Source organism: Lactuca virosa, chromosome 1, assembly GCF_052849685.1.
Source record: "Lactuca virosa cultivar CGN04683 chromosome 1, Lactuca_virosa_CGN04683_v6, whole genome shotgun sequence".
Classification (NCBI taxonomy): domain Eukaryota; kingdom Viridiplantae; phylum Streptophyta; class Magnoliopsida; order Asterales; family Asteraceae; genus Lactuca; species Lactuca virosa.
The window spans coordinates 76,177,566-76,201,278 of record NC_136426.1 but is presented as its reverse complement, the minus strand read 5'-3'; the positions used below and the strand labels follow the sequence as shown (position 1 = coordinate 76,201,278).

Sequence of the window (23,713 nt, the reverse complement as noted above, 5' to 3'; positions counted from 1 at the left end):
TGTAGATTTTTCAAAGTATAAGGATGTAACAGAAAGAAATAAAAGTAGGATGCCATAAAAACAAATAAATGAAAGTATGTTGGTATATATAGGATATAAACAATAATTTGAGTTCTATGGAGAGAGTAAGATGCATAGACCTTCTGTTGTTTTCTGTATCTGGTGTCAACTTCTTGGCTTCAAATAACTCCCTAACAATTGTAATCCCTTGATCCGTGTTCAACTCACAACCATGTCAAAAACTCATACAATAATTTGAGTTCCTTGGAGAAAGTAGGATTATATAATACTAATGTTGTATGTTTATTTGCAGGTCTAAGAAAATATATCAAGATTCAAGAGAACATAAAAAGAAAAATAGTGGTATTGGCCTGTCGAAGGAGAATGATGACCAGCACATTCAGAGGAATTGGTATGCATATTCCACTTACACCCGTAGCTGAAATATTGAAATTCCAGATGGTACGTATAACAAATTTGTGTTGATTTAGTTTTTTGATGTATATCATGAATCTATTGGAGAATTAAAGTTTTGTTCTACTGAATTTGATGGATATGCAAAGCTTTATGTATATGTACTCAATGTTTTCATATACCTTGTGTCAAATTTTTTTTAATGAATATTCAGTAGTGGTATTGATCTCACAAATATTGGACAAATATGACCTTACTGGATTCCCCTGCATCAACATCCTGTAACAAAAAGGTCATCAATGGCCACTCATTAGGTGATGAAGTTCAAAAGAAATTGGAAATTCATGCATGTAAGCTTCTTTTTAAAAATATTTTCCCCTCTTTGGATTTCAATTCAAAAGATGGAAATTTGACGGGTGGTGTTTAATACAAGGTCTCATGAGGCATATCCAAGTTAAAGTTTTAATATGTGTAACCTCAAAACCTGCATTTTGTTAGATATATTTGCAGAATCTGTACTAAATGAAATTTATGCAGGTTAATGGGGGGAACAAAACACCCCTACTGTGTTAAGCCAAGAAGACAAACACAACCTTGGGATGGTTTTGGATTTTTTTTAAGGCTAAGGGTATTTTTCGCTAACCATGGCTACAGGTTAAATATGGAACTCTTTTTGACAATGTATTGAAATGTGATGATCCTGAATATGTTAAACAAGTGACAGAACAAACATTGGGCAAATAAAAAGATGTAAGTTGCTTTTTATATATGTCTTTAATCTTTTGTTGGTTTGTATTAAAATTTTCTAATTCTGTTTATGCTTATTTTTTTATGTTGAATATGTAACATTTGAAGAGCTAGAAAAGAAAAAAAGGAGGAGAAAGTATAAAAAAAATTTGTTCATTGTTTCTTAGGGTTAAATTCAAGATATGAAAGTAGAAGTCATCGGGTCCATTTCATTGATGGTGCTTTAGGCAAGTACTTATGTAACAAATTGATGCATTTCCATTAACTTTCACTTTCAAGATACATAATCCGATGAATAAATTAAAACATTTGTTTGTTTATCTCCATAACAGGAGATACAGTTAGGTATTTTATATATGTCCCATGCAAGGTGATTAAGCAATGTATGCAGGTGTAAGGAATAGGGAAATATTGGAGTTCATTTGTGATGAAATCTGATGTCAGTATGAGTATGTATGGTTGTTACTATTCTAGAATGTTTCAAGGCGACTGTTCAATATGGAAAGATCAAGAACCAAAGGGACTATATACATAAAACGGATTAGAATCATGAAGCATCTAAGACCCACTAAAACAGAGAGTCGAGTGTAGGGTGCTGTAAGTTACTTAATGAATAACGAGTATAATGATATGATTGTATTGGTCCGTTTGTATAGTGATATTATTTTTGTGAAACATAGAATGGAGTTAGAAGGATTTCATATATGTGGGTGTCATTTGTTGATAGAATTTGTAATTTACTCTTTTATTTAAATGCAAGCCTTTCAAATTGAATTTTTTTTATGTATATGTATTTTGTGTTTAAATCTTGGAGTTTATTAATATGCTTGCCAACAAAAGATTATCCACTAAGCTAAAATTGCTTACTTAAGATGTAAATGGAATTACCCAGACATGTTTAAATTTAGAGTTTCATAAAATAGATTATGTACAATCCATTACTTAAGATGTAAACCGAATGATATTTCCTTATAAGAATTTTCAGACATAGTTATGGTTTGAGTATTTTAAATGTATGGAATCACATAGTACATTCATGTTTTTTTTTTTTTTTTTGGCGAAATACATTATTGTTCGGGTACCATACGCCAAATGATCTTACTAGGTTTGTCCTTGTAGGTGGTTTTTTTTTAACCGAAAAGTTGAAAATGTTGACTTTCAGCTCTACATTAAATAATATTTTAGTTTTTGAGTCTTAAATTGATTGTGTTCTTTATTTTATGTTATATATGCAACACAGTTATAGATATTATTTCAAGAGATAGAAAGATAATTGGGTAAATTTGTCATGTACATAGCTAATATAGAAACGAATGAAAGAAATATGCTATAAAAATAAGATAAATCAATATATTTATATATTTATCAACCGTCCATCGGACGGGTATGACACTAGTTTTATCTTATGACGCGTCATAAAAAGTATAATATAAATATTCAATTTTAAACATTAAAAATATGTATGATTTTAGATTTTATAACCGGCAAGTATGAACATGACGGAATTTATACTATTAAAGGAATACTTATTTTGAAAGCGATAATATCATCTTGTGATTCAGCAAAGATTTTCCATCAGATCCGCGGAAAATTTTTCTCTTTTCCCATCAGATCTGCTCTCCAGGAACCCAAACTTTTGTGTCGGTGGGTTTCTTGGTTTCAGTAATAAACGCAAACACTTGGCATGCATTGCTCATAACCCTTCAATTCTTTAAATAGAAATTCAAGAACTCCGATTTGTTGCCGAAAAAATGGTGGTCAGTGGCCCTTTAACACCTGGCCAGGTAACTGGTTTTTGTTCTCGCGATTACATTCATTATTCTATCAGATCTTGTTCTCACTTCAGTATTTTTCATTTCAGTAGCTTAGGTAGATACATTTGCCTCAAGATTTGTTCACTTTTGAATTGAGGGAAATTAGTAGCTTTAAATGATTGTGAAATTGGGGTTTCCTTTGTAATTTGAAGTAGGAAAGTTTTCGTTCGTTCTACACTTCTACTGATTCCGTGTGTGCTTACATTTATTAAAGTATAACATCGTCAATTGAGTAATGATACGACTTCATTGTAGTATAAGAATTCGCTCGTTGCAAAGATCCATAACTTTTTGATGGATACAATATTAACTCAAGTTTTGATCATGGCTTGTCGATTGTTTGAAATTGATGCAATGTGGATTTAGGGTTTATATCGTTGATGATTTTAAACTTGGTAGTGCTAAAGAAGGTGCAGAGTATATTAACATTTTTATTGCTAATGTCATTTGCTTGAGTCAAGTGTCAAGTGAGAACCATGTTCTTTGACACTTTTACCAGTTCTTGAGAATGTCAGTTGCAAGTGTTAATATTAAATTGTTTTGCTTTGTTAGTTGACTTATTTGTGAGTAAACCATTTATCCACTGTGATCAATTGACAACTACTTCTATTATGAACAAGAATACTCATTTTGCATATTTCAGGTGTCATTTTTACTTGGAATCATCCCAATTTGTGTAGCTTGGTTATATTCAGAGTTCCTGGAGTACAAGAAAACTGCAGCATCCTTAAAAACGTGAGTTAAAACTTAAAAGTTATATGTATTTGAAGTTTTGAACATTGCATATAGTTTTCTTTATTTAATAACTAATTTTCAGTGGCAGGGATTCTGATATAAACTTGGTTGAGTTGGATAATAACACTGTAAAAGAAGATGATAGAGCTGTTTTACTGGAAGGAGGAGGTCTCCAGTCGGCTTCTCCTAGAAGCCATAGTTCATCTATTACATCTCCTGTTGTCAGGTTTCCATGTTCTCCATTTGTTATTTTTCTTATAAATATAACTTTATTATGGATTTGTATCATACTTATACAATTATCTTTACCAGGCTATTTACAATGGATGAGTCCTTCTTGCTTGAGAATCGTTTGACATTGAGAGCTATGTATGTGACTTCAATCTAAACTTCTAAAGTTTCAATTTTTTAAATTTATATCACAAAGTTAATGATTTTTTATGCTCTTCCTGTTCTGTTTCTACAGTTCAGAGTTTGGACTCATATTGTTCTACTTCTACTTATGTGATCGGACAAACTTCTTTGGTGATTCCACAAAGGTTTTATCTCCTATCTTAGGTCATGTTAATGTTACTTCATATCAAACTAATTTCTAGTTTTCTTGTTGTTGCAGAGTTACAATAGGGATCTTTTCTTGTTTCTATACTTCCTTCTTATCATAGTATCAGCAATTACATCATTCAAGATTCATCATGATAAGTCACCATTCTCTGGGAAAGCCATACTTTATCTCAACAGACATCAAACCGAAGAATGGAAAGGTTGGATGCAGGTATGAAAACTGAAAAGTCACCTCACCTTTCAAAAAATTTACTCATATCATATAATTTTTTGGTATCTAACTTTTAAATGTTTTAACCACAGGTATTGTTTCTAATGTACCATTACTTCGCAGCAACAGAATTCTACAATGCCATACGAATGTTCATTGCTGCATATGTCTGGATGACTGGATTTGGAAACTTCTCTTATTATTACATTCGCAAAGATTTTAGCCTTGCAAGATTTGCTCAGGTATTAATTTAATGACAAAATCAACTTTTTTATGACAATATGAAAGATTCTAATTTCTAAGAGCTTGATATTCTTTGACAGATGATGTGGCGACTCAACTTTCTAGTGATGTTTTGTTGTGTTGTTCTGAACAACAGCTATATGCTATACTACATATGTCCCATGCATACCCTTTTTACCCTTATGGTTTATGGTGCCCTTGGAATTTTTAACAAATATAATGACAATAACACTGTCATTGCTGCTAAATTTGGTGCTTGCTTTTTGACTGTTATTCTGATATGGGAAGTACCTGGAGTTTTTGAATTTTTATGGGCTCCTTTCACTTTTCTTGTTGGTATGCACCTTTTCTTTTACTTTTTTTTTTCATCTTTTTACATTGGGCAAATTTTTTTTTTGTTTTTTTAATATAGACATAAATATATATATATTTTTTATCAGGATACACGGATCCTGCAAAGCCAAACCTCCCTGTTATGCATGAATGGCATTTTCGATCAGGCCTTGATCGCTACATTTGGATTATTGGAATGATTTATGCGTATTATCACCCAACAGTAAGTTCCAATGTCTTTGGAACTTAGAATGACATGTTTTTAATTTTAGTACTCTGCTAAACTGTTACTATGGTTTGTTGGACTTAGGTTGAGAGGTGGATGGAGAAATTGGAAGAAGCAGAAATTAAACGTAGAATATCAATCAAGACATTGGTTATCATAATCTCCGTAACGGTATGTATTTTTTTTAATGTACAAAAATCTATTTTCCCACTCTGTGTGTGTGTGTGTGTGTTTTTTTTTTTTTTTCAATTCAAGATTCTGAAATTTGATATTTTTATAGATTGGGTATCTGTGGCTCGAGTATGTATACAAACTTCCTAAACTTACCTACAATAAGTACCATCCTTACACTTCGTGGATCCCCATTACGTATGTATAGTATACTCTTTGTATTCCGATATTTTAAATATTGTTTCTAACTTTTCTTTTTATATTATGATTTTTTTTTTCTTTTTTCTGATAGTGTGTATATAAGTCTACGAAACGTCACCCAATGTTTCCGTAGTTACACTCTGACCCTTTTCGCGTAAGTTCTGATTTTTAAACTCCCATAATTTTTTTTTGTCGATATAAAAATTTAATTTAATTATTTATATTTATTAGATGGCTGGGAAAAATCACTTTGGAGACCTACATCTCTCAGATTCACATATGGCTAAGGTATGTCAACTGGTAAATTAATTTAATATATATAAAAAATATATATATAATTTTTGTTATAAATTACTTTGGATGCAGATCCGGGGTGCCAGATGGCCAGCCTAAGTTGTTGCTGGCTTTGATTCCAGACTACCCGATGTTGAATTTTATGCTTACAACTTCCATCTACGTTGCGGTAAATAATTAAAAAATAAAAAATAAAAAATGTAAAAGAAATTTGAGTGAGTTATTTATTTATGGTGAAAATTTTCAGGTTTCATACAGGCTGTTTGAACTGACAAATACTTTGAAGATTGCATTTGTGCCAAGTAAAGATGATAAACGACTCACGTACAATGTCATCACAGGAATAGTCATATCAACTCTCGTCTACACTTTATCTTTCATACTCCTCAAGTTGCCTCAAGTCATGGTAAAAAAAATTAATTGTTATTTGAAATCGTTTATTTTCTTACTAAATATTGATTGTTTTTTATTGACAGGGGTGAAAGTTTTTGAGATGTATATGATGCGAGTGCACTTAGCTAGTGTGAAGATTTTGGTATTTTTAAGAGAGAGAAGGGGGGCCTACTATTGTATAGGTGAAATGGGATGAGTTGGATATCCAATTGGAGGTTGTATACTCAAGTTTCTTCAATGTTCATTATAATGGTAAGTGAGTAACAAATTTGATCTGTTAGTAAGTATCGCTTGTGTGTTGAGGTTCAAGTTTTAGTGCTAGAGGTACAAGTCGTTATAGCAGTCAACGGTTTTTATCCTTTATATATATATATATATATATATATATATATATATATATATATATATATATATATATATATATATATAACTTTGTTACAATAACATTTAGTAAAACTTTGATACTTCAATATGTGAGATCATATATGACTTCTGTATCGAGTGTTCGATCGAGATCGAGTTCAGGGGTCTCTGTCTTTTTCACTTGCTCAAGGGACCAAAGTGTATATTCTACCTGATTACTATTTTTTTTTTTACTTAAAGAACTGGACAATTATATATAGCTGTTTCTCTTTTATTTAATATGGACATAACGACTTAACGAGTTTAGCCAAGAAACCTGATTAATGTAGAAAAACATTAAGCATTTAACTATTTGTTTTTTTCCCTCCCAATGATTCTCCCATTAAAATATTGTGAATTATTTTGGAATGTACGGATCATTTCATCACATTCAAACGAAACATACCTTATATATACAACATTTTATCCCTATTGATATCGTTATTACTTACTCATTCAGTCATTGTATCTGATGAAAAGAAGAAAAGAAATAACCTCTTTAGTTTATGGCTAAGTACGTCGACAATGGTAAATTGAGAAGTTGGTAAAAAGTTAAAAGTTGCAATGATTTGATAATTTATAACAAACACCAAAAGACCAAATAACATTATGCTTTAGGACTTAGGAGACATAACATTGGCCCAATGGAACGTGTAAATAATGAGTGGAGTGAGAAAATGCGTAAAATGGGCCTGCATTACGACTATTTGATCATTTATCATAGATTTAAAAATTAGAATGCCATTTAGAGATACAATACAAAAGAATTATATGGACCTAAATCAACTTTATAATTTCTTATATTGGAACTGATTTTTCATGATGAATTTGTTGCAATTTCACTGTCTTCCAAAATTGGAAATTGTCACTTTTACGATATATATATATATATAAGATATTAACATCCAGGATGCAACAATACACGCATTATTATATTTTATGTTTTTTTTATATAGCTAATGAAACTTTTTAAAATTATCTTAATTACTGTGAAGATATACCGACTGAGAGGAGACTGGAGACTTTAGTAATGAAGCTATGAAATAGACTCTTGGAGGCTAGGTTGAGACATGGAACAACTGTCAAAGAGAATCAATTCGACTTCATCTTTTTGATGTTTTACATGTTTAATGGATGTGTTTTCACTTTTCATTTTGATTTGTAAAGTGGATATATTATTTATATATTGTAATAAAATTATTAACTTTTCATAAAAGGAATTCTTGCAATTGCACTGGCATTCAACGAAAACTTGTTGTCACTTTAACAAGCGATTAAAGTAATATAATACCATTATCAAAAACCAATTGTCTAGATTTTTCACTAGGATATATATAATGATATTTTATGTTCCATTACAAACATTAAACAAGAGAAGGCAAATTATCTAACTTTTTTTTTTCTTTAAGTAACTTTTAGCGATTGACCCGTTACCACCTTTTGGGAAAAATCCTCCGGGAACTTGTTCTTTTCCACTTCCATACACAATACGAAGTATTTCTTTTGGTGTTCGGCCAAATGAAAGTGAATTTGTATTGCCAGCTAAAACATTTCCAGTTAGCACCCCTCTACCGAGTAGGTATGTAGGGACAACAAGCCCTTCATCTTTTAGGCCAGCACGCCCTAACTTGTTGCGTAGCTTTGAGATTTTATGAGTAAATTCTGCTACTGTAATACCATATGGTACCACTATTAGTGTTGCTCGTTCGTAAAGAAGAGTTCTAATAACTGCATCTTGACCTGATTCTACTCCTAAAAGACCGGCTACAAGCTGGTAACAATTTAGCATATTTATAAAACTTGTGTTATATATAAAACTATTTGGTTGATAAATAACATGTAATACATTTTATTAGAATGTGCAGTTACATATGGCATAGATAGAGGGTGTCTAATATTGCTAGTTTAAGATCTTATAGTATATCTGTGTTTTGGTATCTCTTATAAGCATTTTTGGGTGTTTTTTATGTAATAACATAAAAAATGTTTATTGAATTAAATAATTGGTGTTTGATGAGTTGTATTCTTCTAATTTATTTGAAATACTTATAACTTATTATCTGAAAGTACTTTTCATACATGGAAACTAGTTTATGCTTTTACCTCCATTTTACCCCTAAAAAATATGAGTATCTTTTTTGTCATTTTACATGTAAAATAATAATTTTTTAAATATTAAAAACAATTTATCAGCTTATTAAATTCTAGTACTTTATATGTTAATTCAAATATTTTTTTAAAACACCATTTTTTTTGGAACGACAAATAAATTTTTTCTTTCTCCGACATGGATTAAACCCATAACCACCTAGTTAGTTAAAAAAAAAAAAAAGGAAAACATGAGTTTTGATGGAAAAAAGAAAACATGAGTTTTGATTTAACAATCTCAAACACCCCCATAATATATGATATATCCATATGCTATTTTAAAAGACATAATATAAATATACGAGACATTAAATAATACACCTTTCTTGAAGTATTGCTTTTTAGTATTGGATTTGCTCCGACATAACCGGTGAGACCAACGTAAGGAATGATGTATGAGGCAAGCACATAGTTGAGATCATTGGCATAAGGATTGAAAGGTGGGAATAAGTGTCTTCCAAATGCTTTGTTTATTACTTTTGCAAATGATTTTACACTTAAATCCAACAGTGGTCTTGAAAATCCAGGTACTGTGCTTTTAATGGCCCTGTATATGCACATATATTTTAGAAAAAAAAAAGTTTAAATTAAAAAAATTGAAAATATCACAAATATTATAGTAAAAAAAAATGTATCAATTTTTACAATTATCGTCTTGCTCATTTTGCTATGTTAATTATCCAATATCACAAATATCTGGTGTTGATATGGTTCCTCTCATCCCAAATGATGAAGAGTTCAAGTCCGGTATGAGACACTAATATAATTTGTGTAGATTAGAACTTAGAGAGTGTGTGAGAAGACCTGATGTGACCAACTTCTTGATACGCGAATTGCATGATTATATTTCTAACCATAGGACTAAGATTAGCGATCCTTGCACCGATGGGTCGTGGTCCACCATCTGCAAGACCCGATTGGATATGATCCAATCCCCTACCCATAGATCCATGTAAGAAGAACTCAGCCTCCAAATATTCCAAATTTAAAGAAAACTCTAAAAGTTCTCTATCTGTTCTAGGCAACATGGATTTTGCATTTTGGGTTACCGGAGCAAGGAGGAGGAGGAGAAGGAATACACTAGTTATCATTTGGCCAATTGTGGCTGAGGGTGGTGGTGCCATGAATTAATGATCAATTTTGTTTTTTATTATTGATCTTTCTTAAATTTAGCAATCATGTTTTCATGACTTTTTTTTCTTTCTAGGTGTTGAAGTAATTTGTTAGACGTGATGCCATAAAACATGGACATGCAATTCAACACTCGATGGAAGCCTTGGAGGATTTGATGTTGTTTTTTCAATATAAATAGTCGAAATTAATCAAATATATAAGTTTGAATAGCTTTTTAGTTAAGACAGAATATTTATTTGACATAATTTTGTAGAATTTTATAGGATTCATGAAAATGAAGAGCGGAGATAAATTAAAAAAAATAAAAATAAAAAAATAGGTCATTATATAAACTTGTTAACGATTTTAGTAAATAAAATACAAGTACCAAAATATTCTTTGGAAGTATGTACTTAACTGTTTATTCGTATAATTTTTTTTTATTTTTTTATTTTTTGTTGTTGTTGTTGTTTCTATTGTTGCATGAACACTGATTTGTTGGAAAGGAAAAACAAAATAAGTAAGCATGAAAAGTTAATGATACAATCATCAAGTATGAGTTAAAAGCAACCAAATAGGCTTACTATCAACCGTTCATGATAAAAAGATACGTTGGAGTAATGAAAACAATTTCATTATATCTAAGTCATGAAATTTTTTTTTTCTTTTTGTTTATATCTAGGTAATTTTTTTTACACGTCTAGATAACGAATTTTTTGGAAGTATTCATATATGACCATTATGACCGGCTGTAGCAAGTTACATCCGGTCATAATTGTCATATATGAACACTTCTAAAAAATTCGTTACCTAGATGTGCACAAAAAAAAGTTACTCAGATGTGAACAAACTGAAAAACTAATTACCTTGATAAGTCAATTTCTAATCTTTTTTATTTTACTTTCTAATTTTGATTTGGTATAAAATTTAACCTAAATGGTAAATATTTTTAAAATCATAGCATTTTGGTAAATATCTTTTTAAAATACACTACTTTGGTATAAAAAAAACTCTAGATTTGACATGGAAAAAAAACACATCGTCGTTTTATAGAATTTTATTGTTTAAGATATTAAATATAAAAATTTAAATTTACTCGAGACTAAAAGTATCAGAAATGGAGACCAATAATATGAAGAAGAATATAAAAATCCACAACTATGGTAGATAAATCGATTGATTTTGGTTCTTTTAAAGTATGAGGAATCAAATCCAGAATGTTGTCGGTTCTCTTATGATGTAATTTGATTTCCCTGACTTGAAAATAATCTGACAAATTATTGTCACAAAAGGGGGTAAGACAATCTTTCTAGAGTAAATTATACGAATGGTCCCTATGGTTTAGAGTAATTTGCGCGTTTGGTCCCTAAGTTATTATTATTATTTTTGTTGTTGTTGTTGTTGTTGTTGCAAGAACAAGTAAAGAAAAACAAAATAAGTAAGCATGAAAAGTTAATGATACAATCATCAAGTATGAGTTAAAAGCAACCAAATAGGCTTACTATCAACCGTTCATGATAAAAAGATACGTTGGAGTAATGAAAACAATTTCATTATATCTAAGTCATGAAAACATTTTTTTTTCGTTTTGTTTATATCTGGGTAATTTTTTTTACATGTCTAGATAACGATTTTTTTGGAAGTATTCACATATGACAATTATGACCGGCTGTAGTAAGTTACATCCGGTCATAATTGTCATATATGAACACTTCTAAAAAATTCGTTACCTAGATGTGTACAAAAAAAAGTTACTCAGATGTGAACAAACTGAAAAACTAATTACCTTGATAAGTCAATTTCTTTTCTTTTTTATTTTACTTTCTAATTTTGATTTGGTATAAAATTTAACCTAAATGGTAAATATTTTTAAAACCATAGCATTTTGGTAAATATCTTTTTAAAATACACTACTTTGGTATAAAAAAAAACTCTAGATTTGACATGGAAAAAAAACACATCGTCGTTTTATAGAATTTTATTGTTTAAGATATTAAATATAAAAATTTAAATTTACTCGAGACTAAAAGTATCAGAAATGGAGACCAATAATATGAAGAAGAAAATAAAAATCCACAACTATGGTAGATAAATCGATTGATTTTGGTTCTTTTAAAGTATGAAGAATCAAATCCAGAATGTTGTCGGTTCTTTTATGATGTAATTTGATTTCCCTGACTTGAAAATAATCGACAAATTATTGTCACAAAAGGGGTAAGACAATCTTTCTAGAGTAAATTACATGAATGGTCCCTATGGTTTAGGGTAATTTGCGCGTTTGGTCCCTAAGTTATTTTTTTAACTCGGAAGGTCCCTACTCTTTGTTTTTGTTACGCGCTTGGTCCCTGTCTTACCTAAAAAAACTATTTTTCCCTTGATTTTTTAATTTATTTAAATAAACACACCCCCAACCCCACCCCCTCACCTTACCTTACCTACCCCACCATTTTTCCCTATTTAAATAATAGTCTCTTTAGGTAAGATATGGACCAAACGCGTAACAAAAACAAACAGTAGGGACCAAGCGCGTAACAAAAACAAAGAGTAGGGACCTTCCGAGTTAAAAAAATAAGTTAGGGACCAAACGCGCAAATTACCCCAAACCATAGGGACCATTCGTGTAATTTACTCATCTTTCTAATGCTAGAATTTTATTCGATTTAGAGAAATCCATAGAGATGGCCCCGTTTGATGAGTTAAATCTTAGAATGCTGTTAATAGAATGTTGTGGTGTTGGTTCGCCGGAGTTGAAGGACCGAAAAAAGAAGGGATGGTGAAGATGTCGATGTCACTGAAGATGGAAAGGAAATAGAAGTTGAGGAAGATGAGAGATGTGATGATGACTAGTGGGACCCAGATTAAATTTCTCAAATGTGGTATCAGGTTTAGGATGAAGAGATAAAGATATGTGGGATCTATTAATTTTTTTAAATATATAAAAAATAAATACATAAATAAGAAAATTAATTAAAAAAACAAACTAATAAGGGCACAATAGTCTTTTTAAGGAAGACAGAGACCAAGCACGCAACAAAAATAAACAATAGGGACCATCCGAGTTAAAAAAATAAGTTAGTGACCAAACGTGCAAATTACTCCAAACTATAGGGACCATTCATGTAATTTACTCTTTACTTTTTCGGTTTGTTCACATCTGGGTAACTATTTTTTTTGTACACATCTAGGTAACGAACTTTTTGGAAGTGTTCACATATGACCATTATAATCAGATGTAACCTGCTACAGCCGGTCATAATGGTCATATGTGAACACTTCCAAAAAGTTCATTACCTAGATGTGTACAAAAAAAAGTTACTCAGATGTGAACAAATCGAAAAATTAATTACCTTAATAAGTCATATTCTCCACAATTATAATTATCCAAAACCCTTAAAGGGATGAGCAGGGCCGGTCCTGAGGATTTAAATGCCCAGGACGAACCGAAAAAAAATGCCCTTACGCCCTAACGTGTAACCGGAGACCCGTGAAGCTCTCCTAGATTTCTTGATAGCAAATTGATTTATTGTCCATTGTTAAGTGTATTCTTGCTCACAATTAACTTGAAGTAGTTATCAATTAGAACTTGTTTTTTCTTAGTGGAAATATGAAAATAGCTCACCTCGCATGGAAGACATAATTACACCTCATAGGCACAAGATGATGCATATGTGGACAATACAAAATATTTATCTGCACACCTCACATGCCATTGCAGAATTTTTGGAAAAATGACAGGAAATTAGTTTCAAATTGAACAACAAAACATCAATTCCGGTTCCAATCCATGAAATATCTTAGAAAACTACAATATTGTGATCCTTAATACCTAATGGCTAATGCCTTCATTAACTGTATGGTCCTAACTATCGCAAGACTGAAACTAGAAAGATTCAAATGGAACTTTTGAAAACTCGCTTTAATTTGTTATCTAATTAGGGCTAGCTGTTTACCAAAATTCATCACAGATTCTATTATTTGCTCACCGAATCATACTGAAGTAGATTCACGACAAAAAAAACGAACTCAAAACTGAGCAAAACATATAAAAACTTAATCATAGTATCATACCTGCATATATCAAAACCGAGTCTCTATAAAACAACTCCGGGAACTCGTCTCCAACGTCTGAATCTCATGTGCAGTGTTCACATAATAATTCTGCTTCTCCCCGTCTTCTTTACTCGGCTTCAGGAGTGGACGATCGAATGATCGAGTGATTTCTGTAATCGAGTAATCGATCCTTGCTGAATGATCTTCTGCTGCCTTCGTGTGTGGAATACGACTTTGCATTTAGGCCGGTTGAATATAGTATAAAAAAATCGGACCCCTTAAAAAGGTGGGCCCTGTGCATATGCCCACCTGACCCCTGCTCAAAACCGGGCCTGGGGATGAGAGCCTTGGCACACAATGTTGGTTTTCGCCACTGTCATCTTTGAGAACCGAATCATTTTGCTAGAACATTTGGAAAAGAAAAACAATCACTTGTTACCTTCCCAAAGATAAGCATTATAATTAATTAAATGACAAATAAGTCTAATCTAATCTACCGTTTTTCAATATTTAATTAAAAAAATATAAAAATCACCAAAAATAGTCGTGATGACATCTATGAAATAATGATGCGGACGACAAAAAAATTCCGTTATTTACTAGGAAAAATCGAAGGCATTTTCAGATGTTGATGGAGATTTTGGGAATGACATCTATGAATTTTTTTGATCTCATCTGTGAAAGTTTGTGTTTTCTTATATCTTATCTAATAAAACGAAAATGACATCTACAAAACCATTTATTAGATCTCATATGCGATTTCTACTTCCAACCTTTGTAATTAACATGTCTCTTTTATCATATTGCTAAAGATAATAGGAATATTATATATGAGTTTTTAGTTCAATATAAATGCGAGAAGTTGTTGAATATGTTTGTGGTATCGTTAACATGTTATAAAATTGTTGCATATTTAAATTGAAATTGAGAAGGGGGGGGGGGGGGGGGGATAAATAAGGGCATTTGTTTATGGTCGATAAAGTGATATTGACGAATTGAAATATGTGTTTGAAATAGTATCATGATTTCTTTCGCCCGGATCTTGGGGTGAGGTTGTGTGATATTAAAGGTTAAAAGGTTATTATTTACAAAGTGGCAAAAAATTGAAAATTTATCGTTGAAGATGAGAGAGAGAGAGAGAGAGAGAGAGAGAGAGAGAGAGAGAGAGAGAGAGAGAGAGAGAGTGTGTGGTGTGTTTGTGTCTTGCAGTTTCGGTCATCACACAAAAAACACACTCGATGTGGTGTTACCGTACCCATCGCATGCCATGTGGCCCTTACCATATAGTAGGGGTGAGCATAATAAACGAAAAACCGAACCAAAACCAAATTAACCAATATAACCGAACCATAATAACTGAACCATTTTAAAAACCGTTGGTTCGGTTTCTAATTTTTGTTAACCGATAACTAACGGTTCGGTTATGGTTTTATAGGTTAACCGAACCATTATTAACCGAACCGCTAACTTTATATTTTAATATATAAAAGTTATAGATTATATATAAAATAATATAATCAAACTTATTTAATATCCATTAAAATATTGAAAATATAATCTGTTAATCCTCACTTATCAGGAGACGAACGAGCAATCAAACCATCAAAGACTGATCACGCAGACACACACTAACTTCCAGTCATGCATTGAGTTAGATGATTGATTAATGTTGTAATTCCTAATCGGCTAATTCTACAATTTGTAAACATTATTCATAATTAGTTTAATCTTCACACTCATAATCGTAACCGAATGCTTCTCACACCGTTAATCCTAATCAAAGATTGTTTTGACTTTATAGTCCTAATCGAAGGATTTTTTGACTTTATAATCAAGACTTTTAGGTAAGTTAAGTTTTTGGTTCTTCTTGACTCTTTGAATTAAGAATGTATTTTTTTTTTAATTTTTTTGGCTTTTTTTATTTATTGTTTTTGACTTAATCACATTGAATGTATATGAGTGATTGTCTTTTTTTATCCAATAATACATAATATGAATGTTTGACTCTTTTATTTTATGGTTTTTGATTTAATCGTATTGAACGTGTATGAATGTTTGACTTTATTTTAATATTAAAATCAATTATCAATTTATGAAATTATTAATGTCAATTTTTTTTAATGTTTATATTTTTGTTGAATGTTTTTTATTTTGAATGTGACTATGTGTTATATCACTCTAAGTATTAAAGGTACACATTTTATTCAATTACTATAAGCTAGGTTACAAACATTGGCATGGAGGACTTTTTGGTATTCTATTTTCATTTTTTATGTCAATATACTTTCGCCATTTATATTATTTTGAACATTATGGTTAACCAATATTAACCATTAACTAAAACCGTTAACCGATAAAAACCATTAACCATAACCAATATTAACCATACCCAATGGTTACCAAAATGCATTAACCAATCATAATGGTTATGGTTCGGTTTTAACCAATAACCGAACCAAACCGCCCCATACACACCCCTACCATATAGTGCAATGTTATGATCAAAATGTAAACCACGATCAAAGGAATAGAACATTTAGAAAGGAAAACCCCAAAGAATAGGTAAAAACCACTATGTAAAAGGCACTATATTAAACTATTGATATTAAAGGGTTATAAAAGCTTAACCAATGGTGTTTAAACAGGAAGAAATAGATGATTAAAAATACTATCTAACATCCCTATATATAAGACTAAATAAGACATATAATACAACTCTATAACTCAAAAATAGATCACCCAAATACAAATGTAGCCTTGGGGAACAAGAATTTGACATCATATATAGCAACTCGGCAACTCCTTTTAACGATGTTTCTGGAAAGTGTCACCAATAGAAAACTCATGTATGCAAGGTTGGTTAATTGGAGCATATTTAACAAACTCCACATTGAGATAAAAACCAAAATTCAACAAAGTAACCTTCAATCATAACGAAAAACAAAAAAAACATATACCGTTGAAAAGTACATATGACCTTAACTTGAAATATCAACCAAATCTGAACAAAGTTTAAATTTAGCAGTCAGAATTGACTTTGTCGAAACTGAATTGTTAAATATCACCCTTTTGGGTTTGCAATGTTGAACCAAGGGAAAAGTTGTAGAAAACACAAGTTTAGAGAAATATGTAATAGTAGTGCCTTGAACATAGTAAATTCCATTACTCTTCTTCAAATCAGTTTTAATCGCAACTCGAGAACCTTTTGTGATCTTTAAAACGCTATCTCCACCTGGAAATTGTAACCCTTATCGTCAAAGATGCTTAAGGATATGAGATTTATCTTCGTCGTAGGAATATGCAGAACATCGGTTAAAGTTCAAATCATGTCATTGAACATCATGAAATAGATAGTGCTAACACCTTCAATTTTGCATTGGGAACCATCAAAACCACGAACTGACTCGACATTGTGAATTGGTTCAAACATTGTAAAATAATCTTTGTGAGAGCATATGTGATAAGTACAATCTAAATCAAGAACCCAATTCTCATTGACACCTTTGGAAACAACAATAAGAACTGCTCCTTCGGAATCATCGTTACGAGCATAGTTTGTAGAATCATCATTAACCTTTAATTTGTTTGAAGCAATCCTCTTTTCTTTATTCACCATCATATAACATTCAGAAATCTTGTGATCATCTTTGTTGCAAAATCATCAAGACGACAAGACTTATCTTTACCTCGTGATTTGGATAGAATAATTTTACCCTGAAAATCTCTTTCATTAGAACGACCCCGAACATATAACGTTTCACCTTGCAAATTGCTTGACCCGACATTAGAAACCATTTATTTCATATTTTCCTTAGAGTATAATAAACTTCATCCAAAGTAAGAGAATCATGACTATAAAGAATGGTATCATGTATATTCGAATATGATGTCGAAAAAGAACATAAGATGATCAATCTATGATCCTCCTCGTCATCCTTGATTTCCAATGTAGTCATATCATAAACAATCTCTTTGAACTCGAATATGTTGGTAAGCAAGTCTCTACATTATTGAAGTTTTTGTAAGAAAAAAAACTTTTGATGTATAATCATCTTACTCATGATATATTTCTTCATGCATACTGATTCAAGTTTTGAGCAAACCGCAGCCGCGGTTCTTTCATTAAGTACTTTGTACCACCCGCAGATTCGGGCTAGTCAATTAAGATTTAACAAGCGTTAAAAAAATGATCTTTTGATAGAATATTATTTAGGATAAATAATATTAAACAAAGTTATAGTATATGTGACAGAGATTTCGTACATATAAAGAACGCTGAAATCCAACATCGTATGAAAAAGTTATACTTCTTCGAAGTTTCGCGATTAAACCGACACGACTATTTGTATCGAAGAAAGTGATTTTTTGATAAAGTACTTTTTAGTCTAAGTGATCTAAATGAAAGTGGCACTACCAAGTGGCATGTGGCACATCGGCCGCCCGCTCTGTGACATCCCCAAAATCACGGCCAGAAAAGACCGGTTTAATTTATGCTTTTAAAACAATTTCAGAGTAATCCTTTGATTTAAAAGAGTTGCAGAATTTGTTCCCAAAACGAAATATGATAAAATAAGATTTACTAAAGCATTTCATAAAGAAATGTATTTCCATTGTATAACAAAACTCGGGATGTCATGTTCCGATAAACAGACCAAAAGCATAAACATTACAATACAGACCTTACAACAGTTATATATATAGCAGCAGGTCTATAATCCAAAAATAACTTGACAAGTCATCCAACTTATACTCTGGTGCCACTACCTGTAATACAAAGAAAACTGAGTGGGTCAGACTTGGGAGCCTGGTGAGCATATAGGGTTTTCAACCCACAATAAATAATTATATTTAATTCCACCAACCAACAATAACTCAATTACCCATTCCCGTTATTCTCACTTTACGTCCCTAAGACAACTAACATAAGGGACCTAGTCTAAGAATATTTCATCGGGGCGACAACACATGCTTCATGGGTTCCTCAGCAATATAAGTCAAATAAGGCAACCATGAGAGGGATGGAGTACAGCGAATGAACACCCAAGTTCATTAACACCTACAGGTGGCGAGCCTGCTAGCGTTCCACAGGACTGTCTAGAAAAGTCAGTGGCCGTCATCTAAACTCCGCTAGATGACTAAATCAAAAACATCGATGCCTCTCATCTTTTTATCACAAGACAACTATCTACCCATGTTCTACCCAACATTTTAGTAGATAAAATATACATTTTTATACATAGTTTAAAACCTGTATAGTATATTCATTCAAAACACATTCCAGATAAAAGATGAGAGACATAAACATAACACGTATTTCATAGAGAATAAATCATATCTATGAGATTAGAAGATAACATCGATACACTCACATAACACATATACTTAGTACGTTAAATTGATACTTGTATAAAATCGTGCATTTGAAAGAGATTATGTACCCCCTTGAAATCAACACCAATATATAAACACATAACACGTATTTCATAGTAAATACTTCCTATTTATGTATTAGGAGAAAGTGACTACACACTCACTTGATCAGAAGATGATCGGACAGCACTACGGCTTGTAGAAGTAGTATTCTTCGGTGAAACCGAGATCACTTCACACACCGGGCTTCTCGCGGGCAGAGCTTCGGCTCAGAAACTCTTTTCTTCTCGGGATCTTCGGGCTTCGGGACTTGCTTCGGGTCTCGGGATGAACACCGGGGCTTCGGGGGGGGGGGGGGGGGGTTAAGATAGGGCTTAGAGAGAGTATCGGGAGTGGGAGAGTGATAAAGTAGCAACCTAAATCGGCTGCCCTTCGATTTCTATTTATAGGCTGAGATTTCAGGGTTCACGTCGTGAGTTTTAAGGGCTCACGTCGTGGGGCTTGATCGTCACTGCATGCGTCATCACAAGTGGGGTCTGACAGAGTCCAGGTGACGTTTTTCTGAGTTCACGTCGTGAACACAGTGTTCACGTCGTGAGTTCTGACACAGGATCAGATTTCGTGCCCCGAACTTCAGAAATTCATATCTTTAGCATACGAGCTCCGTTTTCGACGTTCTTTATATGCACGTGTAGGTGAGATTATGCTCTAAAACTCTCATTTAGACTCCGTTGGCTATTTTTGACATTATTTTTTATTATATTATTTTTAGTAGGCGGGGACAGGAAAACTCCGTTAGAAATTCATAACTTCTTCATCCGACGTCCGTTTTCGTCTGTCTTTTTATCGTTGGACTACTATCGACGAGATCTTCGATTCTCGTTTAGATTGTTTCGGCTATAAACCGCTCGATCTCAAATCGAGTATTCGGGCTGCATACCGCTAAGTCGAAACTTCGGAAAATCATAACTTCCTCATACGAAGTCAGATTTGGGCGTTCTTTTTATACACGCTCTCGGTTTAACGAACTCTACAACTTCCGTTTAGATCACTAAGGCTAGATATCGCTCTATCTTAAATTCATATTTTACGTCATTCAGCGTCGTGCCGGTTCTGTCGCGAAACTTCACAGGTCATAACTTCTTCGTTATAACTCAGATTTCGGCGTTCTTTATATCTCCGGAATCCTTGTTTCAACCACTACAACTTTATGTAAAGATATCGGGTTTATCTCACACTTTAATTTTGACGCTTATTTTATTCTTAATTTAATTAAGCCACACAACTAATCATAAAACACATAATACTCAAATATTTCATCATTAATACTTCAAAAGAGTTACAAAGGTTAACCTAGACTATTACATCAACAATAATGCCTAGCCTGGAAACGTGGGCGTTACAATTCTCTCCCCCTTAAGATGATTCCGTCCCCGGAATCACACATCAACAAACAAATGCGGATAGCGACTCAACATGTCACTCTCCGTTTCCCAGGTGAGATTTGGCCCATTCGTATGTTTCCAACGGACAAGCACTAATTCGACCATCTTGCGTCGCAATTTCTTAGTCTTTCGGTAGGTTCTTCAATTAACCTTTTGTTTTCATCAATTCTCAATTCAGAAATTGGAATTATATCGGGAACTTCTCCCGTGAACTTCCTCAAATAAGACACATGAAAAGTGTTATGAATACCGTCCAGTTCTTCTGGTAGTTCTAGCTTGTAAGCTTGGTTCCCAATCCTCTGAAGAACTTTAAACGGCCCAATAAACCTTGGACTCAACTTTCCCCTTTTACTAAATCTTATAAGTCCCTTCCACGGCGAGACTTTAAGCAAAACCGAATCTCCAACTTCAAAAGTCATCAGTCTTCGCTTTTTTTCAGCATAGCTCTTTTGACGATCTTGAGCTGCTAACATTCTTTCCCTGATCACTTTCAACTTCTCAGCAGTCTGATGGACCATCTCGGGTCCCATAAACTGCTTTTCTCCAGCCTCTAGCCAACAAGACGGCGTACGACACTTCTGTCCGTACAAAGCTTGATAAGGTGCCATCTTTATGCTCGAGTGGAAACTATTATTGTAGGAAAATTCTACCAAAGGTAAATGTTCATCCCAGTTACCTAGGAATTACAGGGTACATGCTCTCAGCATATCTTCAAGTGTTTGTATCGTTCTTTCACTCTGACCATCAGTTTGTGGATGGTAAGCTGTACTTAAACACAACTTGGCATCCATTTCCTCTTGTAGACTTTTCCAAAACCTTGAGGTGAAACGGCTGTCACGATCCGATACAATCGTTAACGGAACACCGTGAAACCTCACAATTTCCTTTACGTAAGAATTCGCAAGCTTTTCCATAGACCATTTCTCATTGGCTGCTATAAAATGCGCACTCTTAGTGAATCGATCAACGACCACCCAAATCATGTCGTGACCGTTCTTTGTTCTAGGCAGTTTAGTGACAAAATCCATGGCAATGTCTTCCCATTTACCCATGGGTACAGGCAAAGGTTCTAAACTCCCATATGGTTTCTGATGTTGTGCCTTAACCCTCGCACAAGTCACACACTCGGCCACATACTTTGCTATATCAAGCTTCATCGTCGGCCACCAGTAGTAAGGTTTCAGGTCCCTATACATTTTAGTGCTGCCAGGATGAATCGAGTACATGGTTTTGTGAGCTTCTTCCATCAGAAGATCTTTAATTCCTCAGGACTTAGGTACCCAAATCCGATCTTGGAACACCTTCAGTCCGTGACTGTTTATACCGAACACTAACGTTTTACCCAAACGTTCCTCCTTTCGGTCATTCTTCTCTAAAGCTTCTTCTTGAGCTTTCTTTATACTCTCCGCAATCGTCGAGACAACTTCTATTCTTAACGCTCTTGGCCTCTTTCTTTCAACATTGACTTTCCGACTGAGAGCATCAGCAACAACATTAGCTTTACCAGGGTGGTAAAGTATCTCACAGTCGTAGTCCTTGAGTAATTCTAGCCAGAATCGTTGCCTCATATTCAATTCTTTCTGATTAAAGAGATATTGGAGACTCTTATGATCAGTGAAAAGCTTGCAGTTCGTGCCATAGAGGTAATGCCTCCATATTTTTAGTGCAAATACTACCGCAGCCAGCTCCAAATCATGAGTGGGGTAGTTCTTTTCGTGCACTTTCAACTGTCGAGACGCATATGCTATCACCTTTTCTCTTTGGGTCAAAACACAACCCAACCCAACACCTGACGCATCGCTATATACAGCGAAGTCTTCGACTCCGTCGGGTAGAGAAAGAATCGGTGCTTCACATAGCTTCTTCTTTAGCAACTCGAATGCTTCCTTATGCTTATCACTCCAAGCATAAGTAGCTCCTTTATGGGTCAAAGCTGTTAATGGACTAGCGATCGAAGAAAAGCCTTGGATAAACCTTCGGTAATATCCGACTAATCCTAAAAAGCTTCGGATCTCCGTGGGACTTTTTGGTTGTTCCTACTTCATTACAGCCTCAATCTTTGCTGGATCAACCATTATCCCTTCTTGGTTGACCACGTGACCCAAGAATTGGACTTCTCGAATCCAAAAATCACATTGGGAGAACTTAGCATACAGCTTCTCATTCTTCAAAACTTCTAACACTTCTCGCAAGTGTCTGCCATGCTCCTCTTGGCTTTTCGAGTAAATCAGAATGTCATCTATGAACACTATCACAGATTTATCAAGGAATGGATTACAGACCCTGTTCATTAAATCCATGAACGCTGCTGGTGCATTGGTTAGTCCAAACGACATAACCAAGAACTCGTAGTGTCCATATCTCGTTCTGAAAGCAGTCTTCTCTATATCCTGCTCTCTTACTTTCAGCTGATGATATCCTGACCTTAGGTCGATCTTTGAAAAATAACTTGAACCTTGTAGTTGATCGAACATGTCATCAATCATCGGCAACGGATATCTATTCTTTATTGTTGCCTTGTTCAACTCTCTGTAATCGATGCACATTCTCATACTTCCATCTTTCTTCTTCACGAATAACACCGGAGCTCCCCAGGGTGATGAACTAGGTCTAATGAAACCTTTGTCCAATAACTCCTGAAGTTGCATCATTAGCTCCTTCATCTCCGTCGGTGCTAGTCGGTACGGTGCTTTTGCTATTGGCGTGGTTCCTGGTAACAAGTCTATTCTGAACTCCACTTGTCTATCAGGTGGTAATCCAGGAAGATCTTCGGGAAATACTTTCGGATAATCACATACCACTGGAATACTCTGCACCTCCTTCTTTTCCTTCTTAGCATTAA

General features: G+C 33.4%; 2 protein-coding genes across 3 annotated transcripts; one reads left to right on the top strand and one right to left on the bottom strand.

The window, feature by feature from the left end:
* The first annotated feature begins 2,663 nt into the window (after positions 1-2,663).
* Positions 2,664-6,886, top strand: LOC145147370 (protein REDUCED WALL ACETYLATION 2-like). 2 transcript variants are annotated; one of them, XM_079075069.1, is made up of 16 exons: positions 2,664-2,945; positions 3,619-3,710; positions 3,799-3,936; positions 4,023-4,079; positions 4,177-4,249; positions 4,324-4,482; positions 4,575-4,724; positions 4,806-5,061; positions 5,166-5,281; positions 5,369-5,455; positions 5,565-5,653; positions 5,748-5,810; positions 5,888-5,944; positions 6,023-6,119; positions 6,198-6,356; positions 6,427-6,886. In XM_079075069.1, exons 1-16 carry the CDS (start codon positions 2,913-2,915, stop codon positions 6,430-6,432), a joined length of 1,632 nt encoding a protein of 543 aa, XP_078931195.1. In that variant the 5' UTR covers positions 2,664-2,912; the 3' UTR covers positions 6,433-6,886. The 2 variants fall into 2 exon arrangements, with proteins under 2 accessions (XP_078931195.1, XP_078931194.1); XM_079075068.1 differs by having other exon boundaries at positions 3,793-3,936.
* Positions 6,887-8,019: 1,133 nt separating this feature from the next.
* On the bottom strand, positions 8,020-10,136 carry LOC145147396 (desiccation-related protein PCC13-62-like). Its single transcript, XM_079075070.1, has 3 exons — positions 9,698-10,136; positions 9,215-9,440; positions 8,020-8,516 (listed from the first exon to the last, which is right to left on the bottom strand). Exons 1-3 carry the CDS (start codon positions 10,015-10,017, stop codon positions 8,133-8,135), a joined length of 930 nt encoding a protein of 309 aa, XP_078931196.1. The 5' UTR covers positions 10,018-10,136; the 3' UTR covers positions 8,020-8,132.
* Positions 10,137-23,713: the final 13,577 nt, after the last annotated feature.